General features: G+C 31.3%; 1 protein-coding gene across 1 annotated transcript; it reads right to left on the reverse strand.

Annotated features, from left to right (window-relative positions):
- Positions 1–7060: 7060 nt before the first annotated feature.
- On the reverse strand, positions 7061–9326 carry PAAG_09049 (ENTH domain-containing protein; the record flags this gene model as incomplete). The annotated part of the gene is made up of 5 exons (XM_015846721.1): positions 7061–8415; positions 8495–8606; positions 8686–8876; positions 8953–9187; positions 9276–9326. 5 exons carry the CDS (start codon positions 9324–9326, stop codon positions 7061–7063), a joined length of 1944 nt encoding a protein of 647 aa, XP_015701763.1.
- Positions 9327–9812: the final 486 nt, after the last annotated feature.

Below are 9812 nucleotides of genomic sequence, written 5' to 3' on the forward strand. Positions count from 1 at the left end.
AAATACAAGCTAGTTGTCAATGCAGACCAATTTTTAACTGAGAAAAGCTGCATTGCTTATATTGAAAATTAAACTAAGGAAGAAGCTACCAGATATTTAGCTTCAAAAATAAAAAAAAATCATTCTGAGAAGTTTGAAATAGCTAAAAAAAGTATTCAAATATCTATGAGAAATATATAAAAATGTCAATAAAATTGAAAATATAATTATGAAATACTGATAATTGATAATGAGAAATAGAGATGATTATCATATATTTATGATTAAGTTCTTGCATCTTGTAGGTGAAGCTCAGGTTCACAAAAAAGATTATAAAACAAACTTTCTTCACAAGATTTTCTTTAATATTCAGTGAATGATTGCAGCTATTTATATCAATTGCAATATTTTTCATGAAGTTCAAGACATTTGCATCTGAACTGCTTATTATCTTAAGAGTATATATAGTTCATATAATTAATAACTACTTAATTATTAAAGAACTTCAATGATATAAATTAACTATGAAAGAACTCCAGTCACATTGACACAGATAAATGAGAATAGATTGAAAAATAAAGATTGAAAAAAAAATATAAAATACTTCAATTGCTAAAGCAAAGATCATATAATATGAAATTACTCATATAAGTAAAAGATAAAACTGAAAAAAGTAGATATTGAAATAACTATTGTCAAGTTAAGAAAAGATTAAGTTTGAGAAAAGCCTCCTTCTCAGGTAAAATAGTTGCATTAATAACTTTGAATATGAACCAGTTGATGAGTGAAAATCCTTTTACTGTATATATTAAAGTAGTTTTTAATAGATATGCTATTTCTATAAAAATACTAATAAATTCTGGAGTAAATTGCTGTATTCTTATTGATATAAAATTTATATACAGATGTATCAAAGCCTTAAAAGCAAATCTCAAGAAGCTGAAGAAGAATTATCAGATTATGAAATTCAATGATCAGAGAGAAACTTTAATCACAGAAGTCATCTCACTGTATTTATAAGTAAATAAATAAAAATTTTTTAACATATCAATACTAATAATAGATCTAAGAAGTATTAATATAATTCTAAAATGATTCTGACTTCTAAAGTAAAAGATTTAACAAGATATAAAAAATTAATATTTAGTATGACTAAATGTATAAATATTTGCAGATAATATATCAAAAGAATACAATATTATAATCTTGAGAAAGATTTTAAAGAGATTAGTAATAAAGTCATAGCATCATCAAGATGCAAATTATCATAGCAGACTTATCAATAAGAAATTCAAGCAGAAGGTTACAGAAAGGCCTATGAGAGCTCAATGAAGAAATAAATAATATAGATAATTAAGGATGATATTTATTAAGAGTATGATCTTTCATTATTATGAAAAAAGTATGAAGTTAGAAGTTTATATTTCAAGTTTATATGAAATAGATAGAATTATTAAGGAGAAGAAAATCATTATTGATGCAAAAATAAATAATGAAGAAATTATTAATAAACAGCTGTCAAAGAACTATAAGAAATTCTGTAATATTTTTTCAAAGACAGTTTTTGATCAATTATCACTCTTTCAAAAGAGAGTAAACTATAAGATTGAGTTGAAGAAAAGAGCAGATTCAAATAAAGTCATCAGTCATACATCATTATATCAAATAAGCTTGAAAGAGCTTGAGACAGTTAAGCAGTATATTGAGACTAATCTAGAGAAGGGCTTTATCTTACCAGTGACCTTTCTCTTCACATCTTCAATTCTTATAGCTCATATAGCAGACAAGCTGAGATTCTCTATAAATTATCACCAGCTTAATACAATTTCAACGAAGAACTAATACTCAATTCTACTAGTTGATAAGCTTATAAAGTAGTTAAATGAAGTCAAATTTTTTATTAAATTAGATATTCATCAGAGCTTACATCAAATACATATATACCCTGAGACTGAGGATTTAACAGTCTTTAGAACATGTTATGAAATCTACAAATATATGATTATGCTCTTTGATCTAAACAATAACTCAGTGATCTTTCAGTACTTTATGAATACTATCTTCTTTGACTACTTAAACCAGTTTATAATTGCTTTTATGAATAATCTGCTGATCTATAGTAAAATTTTAAGAGAATATAAGAAGCATATCAAGATGTTGATCAGATTATAAGAGACTAGACTATAGACAATTATCTCAAAATGCAAGTTTTATATTAAATAAACAAAATACTTGGATTTTATTATCACTGATCAGAGGATCAAAGTAGACTCAGAAAAAATTATAGTGATATTACAATAAATAGTGTTTAGAATAGTGAAGAAAGTTCAATTCCTATTGAGATTCTGCAACTTCTATCAGTATTTTGTTAAGAGATATAGCTAGATTGTAAAGCCACTATTTAAACTCATCTAAAAGAATCAGTCTTTTGAGTAAAATGAGATCTACTAATATATCTTTGATCAAATGAAGAGAGCTCAGTCTAAAGCCCCAGTACTCTATCTTATGGCTCAAATTGAGAGATGCAAGTGAAGACAAATGTATCAGATAATGCTATAGCTAATGTCATATCTCAGCTATAGGGAAATAAATAGTGATATTTCATTATCTTTTACTCAGCTTCTATGAGTGAAACAGAGAGAAACTATAAAGTTCATGACAAGAAGATGCTAGCAAATATGAGTGTACTGACAGAAAGATAAAATGAGCTGAAAGATCTTCAGAGATTAGAAAAATTTAAGATTTTAACTGATCATCAGACTCTTGAATACTTTATAACAACTAAAAATCTGAACATCTAACAAGCATGATGAGCAGAGTTCCTTTCTCAATTCTACTTTCTAATTTAATATCAGTCTAGATGTTAGAATATACTAGTAGATGTGCTGAGTTAATCAGAGATTTAAAAAAATAGAAAGAATACTTAGATGTAATTATTCCTTAAATTATAAAAATTAGACTCAAAGATCATTAAGAAATTTATTGAAATTAAAGCTTTAGATGCAGGTATGTATATTTTTTATAAAGTTAAAACAAGAAGCAGAGAGGTAGAATTACTGAGACCAGGATATGAGAAAACACAACAAAGAGAATGTTACTAAAAGCTAATAGATGAACTTTTATATTTTGAAAAGTACTTAGTGATATCAAATGAGAAAGATTCTACTCTCTAAGTGTGTCTTCTAAAAGAAATTCATGAGCAGTCTTCTACAGTATATCCTAGAAAGGAAAAGCTACGCTTGCTCTTAAAGGCAAGATACTACTAGAATAACTAAATCAAAGATATTGATCAGTATGTGAATAATTACCTGATTTGTCAATGAATGAAGATCTTTTATGATAAAACTTTAGAACTGCTGAAGCCACTATTAATCCTTAATAGAGTCTGATAGCTTATATTAATAGACTTCATAAATGACTCAATGATAAAAAAAGACTATAATATAATATTAATAATTATCTATCAATTAAGCAAGAAGTCTATATCTATTCTTATCATAAAAAAAGTAGATGTCAAAGAGCTGGCAAGACTAATCTTGAAGTACTACTATGAGTACTATAAAGTATTAGATTTAATTGTGTTAGATCATGAATCACAATTCATCTCAGACTTCTGAAGTAAGTTCATCAGATGATTAGAAGTTAAACTGAAGCTATCATTAGCTCATCATGTGCAAACAGATGGTCAGACTGAGATTGTTAATCAATATCTGATGATCAAACTTCATCTATATATAAACTATTATCAGAATAACTAGAATAAGTGATTGTCAATGATGAATCATACAGCTGAAGTTCTAACAAATGAATCAACTAGAATAACATCCTTTCAATCTGCTTATAAATATAAATCTTGAATGTTCTTTGATTAGAAGTTACTGCTAAAAATATTACCTAGAGAAGAGAAGCTTAAATGAGAAGAAGTCAAGCAGCATATCATTCAAATGAAGGAAATCTGAAAGCTAGCAGCAGACAATGTGAAAAAGACACAAGAAACTATGAAATTACAGATTAACAAACATTATCAAAAGTCAAACTTTGAGATAGAAGATAAAGTCTTCTTGTTACTTAAGAACTATAGAATTCAATAACTTAGCAGAAAGTTTATAAAGTAAAATAAAAGTCTCTTTGAGATTATTGAGAGAGTAAGCAACAGCTATAGACTAAGGCTATCAAATAACATAAAGATCTATTTAATATTCTCTTCTAATAAACTATTAAAAGCTGTAAATGCCCTTCTATCAGAACAACTAAATGAGATATCAGAATTAGTTAAAATATAGAGTAAAAATGAGTGAGAAGTTGAGAATGTTCTAGCAAGCTGAGTCTCTCATTAAAAGCTTCAATATTAAGTAAAATAGCTAGAATTTAATGATGATTCAATATAAGATTCAGTATAAAATCTAAAAAAATCTCTGCATTTAATTCAAGAGTTTTATTCTGCAAAACCAATGAAAGTAAAGCCTTCAAAGTGATTGAGTAAGTGACTAAAGACTTGGAAAAAGAATAACTACTTAGCAGATAAAGTGGATAATAATCTATCAGCATTAGAGCATACTTAGACTTCAAGGAGAAGTAATGTGATAATGTAGAATGAGCTCTATAGTCTATTTAACAGCATAAGACTAAAGTGAATAGTAATTATAGCTATAAATACAAATGATAATCACAAACTGCTTAAGTATTGATATAGCAACTAATTTCACAATTATTTCATACATGAATAATATGTAAATGTAGCAATTACATGACAACTGCACTAAGAAAAGTGCTAAGAAAAGAGCTATATAAACAAAGCCTTTTCTAAACTCATTTTTTAAGAACTATCTTAATATTCACTTACATAGCTTATCTAGTTAGCAATTAAATATCTGTTTTATCTGCATCTATATTAAAACTATGAGAATAATCCCTAAATGTAATAATTATTTAAACATTCAAATATCATTATTTATTAACAGTTGAAGAAGCAATTAAATATAATGGTGAGAAGTTTACAAAAGTTGAATTTTTTTCATATCATCATTTCTATATCAAAGATAATATTTAAAGTTCATATGATTAACAGAAAATGAAAAGTAATAGATTTGATTTTATTTAATTTATTTATCAATATTAATAAATTATATAATTTTAAGATAACTTTTATAAGTTCATCTATATCTATTCTTATAAATTTTTTAGTCTAATATATTTTTTTAACTATATATTAATTCAATCAATAAAAGTATAAATTGATAACTATGAAAAATATTAAAGACTATAAATATATACAAATTAAATTAGAGAAATTTTATAAAATAATATTATAATAATTAATACAATGATTATTCTATAGAATAAGTTCTCAAAAAGTACTACAGCTACTGAAGTTTATAAATATTATTAATAAGTATTATAAAAAGTAGTATATAAGAAAGTGATTATATCTGCATTTAATATATATAAGATAACAGTCATTCATCAAAAACTTATATGAAAACACTTAGAATAAATGAACTGAGTATTAAAAGAAAGTGTAAAAAGCTTTATAATTAAAATTATAATAGAATAGATATATAGATATGATGAGTACTATAGAAAGAAGAAAATAGTAATGAATGAAATATATATATATATATAATTGAATGTAGCTAATTACTAAATCTTTTGAAAAAACTATAGAAATTTAAAGTGTTTATATATATAAATAAATAGTAATAGATTTCATCTCTAATTTTTTATAAAATAAATAATTAATAATATAGTAATTTGATTATTTATAAAATATTGATTCTAAAGCACTAATTTTTAAGAAGTACTAATATGTGCTGATTTCAAGTATTGAATCTTGAGATGATACTGATTCTTTAGCAGATACTGATTTTAAAGTACTTTGATAAGAAGTATGAGAAGATAAGTGCTTTAGTAAATAGTGTAATAAGCAGTATGAGAGTAAGAAACTAGTATAAAGAGTTTTAACATCACAATTTAATAATCAAAAGATATTAAAAAAGTTATATTTAAAGTAAAAGAAAGTTAAGATAAAACTTAAATAATATTATAAAGATAAAAGAATTAATATTAAAGTTATCAAATTTATTAAAAAAACTTATAAATAAATTATCTACTATATAATGAATTTATTTTTAATAAATTTTATTATATTTATTAATAAATTAAATTAATATTCTAAATAAAAAAATATTTTTCATTGAGATAATAATTTATATTAAAATAATAAACTCTTATATATAAAAGTTCAATCAAAAATTAATTATAAAATCAATTATTAAAACTCAGTTAATAACTAGTATTATTAATTATAATTAGTAATTATATATAAACTAAAAAATATTAAATATAAATAAAAATTATATAATAATATATTCAATTATAAAATATAGTTATTTATTTATTAAATTTTAAAATAAAATTTAAAATAATTATAAATATATAAAAATCATATTTAGTTAATATTATTATATTTTTTAACTTTATAATTTCAATCAAATAATAATAATAATAATAATAAATTAATTGAAAAAATATAACTAGTAAAAAATAAATTTTTATTATTATAATAGTTAAAAAAATCTATAACAGAGTTTGAATTAAAAATAAAATAAAGAAGGAAATAAAGAACTTCAAATATAACAAAGTATGTAAAAGTAAAATAATGTGAAATGGAAAATGTAAATGTGAATATGTAAAAAGGCAAAAAGATTTCAAATAGGCTGGCTATATTGTAGGAAAAGATGGAGAAAAGAGGAAAGAGAATAAAGATCAGAATAAAGGAAGAAAAAAGGGTTAGGGAAAAATAAATGATTAAAATATAATGATCATGACGAGATACAAGTAAGATGCACACATCCAAATTAGTCATTCAAGCAACGTTCCCTTCATAACCTCCCTCTCATCCCTTTTACACGTGATGAAACAGGGATGCAATGTTGTCTGGACTACTATTTTCTCAATGTTTCGCCATCCCTTGCTTTCTTTACCTCACATCTCATAGGCAACATATGAATAATCCGAATCCAACAAACAACAAACATCCACCTCGCCCTCTCCCCTCCCCCTCTCCTTTTCATAAAATGAATCAAGCAAGCTGCCCCGGTCTCGGGAAAACAGGTACAGTCTCCAACCTCTCCAAGCCCCCCATGGACGCCTGCGGGCCGGCCTGCCAACCCTGACCCGTCTGCTGATATACAAATGCCCTCTGACAAAATGGGTTGGTGCTGACTGTCGGGTTCGGGAGGAGGGATGCTGCTGTGAGTCTCGTCGTGTTCGAGAATTGTTGTTGCGAGTCTGGTGCTGTCTGCAGTCGTGAGAAGGGGTTCGTTCCTGTTGGCTGGGGTTGGAGGGGTAGGAGTTGTTGTTTTTGTTGTGATGGTAATTGTGGCAATGGCTGTGTGGGTGGTTGCGAGGAGAACGGGCTTGGGGAACCGTTGGCGAATTGTGGGCTTTGGGTTGTCATGCGCTTGGCGAAGGGGTTGGTGGATTGGCGCTTTAGAAGAGAGGCAGTGTCCGTGGTTGCAGGACTGGTGTTTTCTGGAGTGGATGGGGGCAGCATGGATTGGCGGAAAGGGTTGTTGGGGCGGCTTCCTCCAGCGGAGCTGCCGGTGAGCATGGTTTGCTGGAAGGAGGGAACACTCTTTTGTGGAATGCTGGTGGGAATTGTTTGGAAGGTGTGCTGCTGTGGCTGGGGGGCATAGCCGCCAAATCCGGAGCCAGATTTGTTTGGCTGGAGTGGTTGGAGAGGTTGTGATTGCTGCTGTGGCTGGTTTTGGCCGAAAGGGTTGGAATTTGATTGTCCAAATTGGCCGACAAAGCCCGTCTGTTGTTGACCAAAGTCTGTTGGTGGAGTGAAATGCTGCTGCGGCTGCTGTTGGAAGTTGTTTTGCTGTAGGTTGAAGCCGATGGGCAGTGGTTGGAAGCCCGTTTGTTGGAATTGCTGTTGTTGCTTGAACGGCAAGTTTTGGGTGTTAAACTGTTGATGGGGACCTTGTTGAGGCATGGACAGCTGCTGCTGCTGCTGCGGCTGAGGCTCGTCATCGAAGAAATCAAGAAGATTTGGACCTGAGATCTTAACCTCTAACTTCGGAGCTGCTGATTGTGGAACTGCTGGTTGTACAGTGGGTTTGGGTTTCTGTGGCGCTGATACTGATCTGCTTCTCGCTACGCCCTTTTCCTTTTCGACGCTGCTACTGCCAAACTTCTGGGAGCGATATTCACGTCGTCGCTGGTCAAAGTCGGGATCGTTAAGGTCATCTTCGAGAAGTTTGGCCAAATCGGTCGATGCATGTTTCAAATTCGGTATTTCCAGGCGTGTTGCACTTTCATACTGGCGCGCGATACGCAAGAATCTCACGACCTCCTCTGTCTGAGCGCTGAACCGTTTGTATATCTTTAAGGCACGTTCGCTATCTGGTCGCGACATTTCAAAATAGTGCTCTATTATGTAGAACGTCATACCGTTAGCTACCCTCCAAGAAATACATAGCCCAAGCAAAAGAACATGCGCATAAAGTACCTAGAACATTAATAGTTCCCTCATTCATCACAGAATAAAGTGTTAATAGATCCAATGTCAGCAATCGGAATGCCGTTAAACTAATTTCATTCTCCGGCTCGTCCATTAAGATCTGTGAGAGGGGAAAAGTCAGAATCGGTCTGGTATCCCAAAAACATAGATCAGCGTATTCCTGGTCAGCATGTACATACATCACATTTTAACAGAGCATGAATTTGTTTCTGCACAATCTCCGTTTCCCTTAATAGACCTTTATTAATGGTAAGTCGTTTTAGCCGTCCCTGTCCGCCCCGCACGAAATCCGTTTTCGTTTCCGCGTAGGCATTTGCCCGAGCAACGAGATACTCGGAGTATCTCCAAATATTGGCTCCTTGCGCCTGGACTATATCTCGCCGTCAGTACAACCTCTCTCTCTTCCCTTTTTCTCTCCTTCGACGATATGTGTATTCCATACGCACACTCGGATATACTAGTGATGGCCAATCTCTTTGGATTCTGAGAAAGGTATTTCAACGCGGCACCGGCCGAACCTTCGCGGATCATCATGTGAACAACGATAAGGGCCTTGAACACGATGGTCCATGTCGAATCCCGTATGCGAAACTGGAGGGTTCGAAAGATCTCAGCGACGCCGGCCTCGTTGTAGGTTGCGGTAAGGATGTGTTCGATATATTTGGACTTTGGGGCGGCATTCTACATTGTTGCACAGGGCGGATTGGGATCAGTTTTGATGCTGGGTTGGGTGAGGCAGAGAATATTCTTGAGAAAGTGAGATACTAACTTTAGTCTTTGTTGCCCCCTTGACAGATTTCTCGAAACTTGCGCCAGGCATAGCCGGCTATGTTCGGGGTATTTGGGAGGTGTGGGATTAGTTAGGGGCTTATCGAGGGGCTACGGAAGTTGGTTGACTGGTTAGGGGTTGCGGCAAGATAAGTGATATTGATCGAGAGAAAGAGGGAGGAGAAGAATTGATATCTCTATATCCCTATCTGAGCTGGAGTATTTTTGAAATCGGTAGAATTCTTAAGAAACGGGGTAGCGCATCGGAGGGATCATGACGACGGCGTCATTGGAATGGCTGGGTGTTCAAAAGGGTCCTTCTTGGGGAGGTTCGACAGCTGGTGTGTGGGGCGGAGAACTTTGAAGAGGACGGGTTAGGGGGGTCATAGAAACAGCAGATATATTCCAACTTTATAGGAAGAGAAAAGAAAAAGATGGGCGTTTCTTGATAGCGGACGGGGGATAAGGAGATACCTGTGGTGGATAGTGGATAGTGGATAGTTTGGATAGAAGTTGAAGACGTTATGTTAGGTGGTTG

This window comes from Paracoccidioides lutzii (genome assembly GCF_000150705.2).
Source record: "Paracoccidioides lutzii Pb01 unplaced genomic scaffold supercont2.65, whole genome shotgun sequence".
NCBI lineage: Eukaryota > Fungi > Ascomycota > Eurotiomycetes > Onygenales > Ajellomycetaceae > Paracoccidioides > Paracoccidioides lutzii.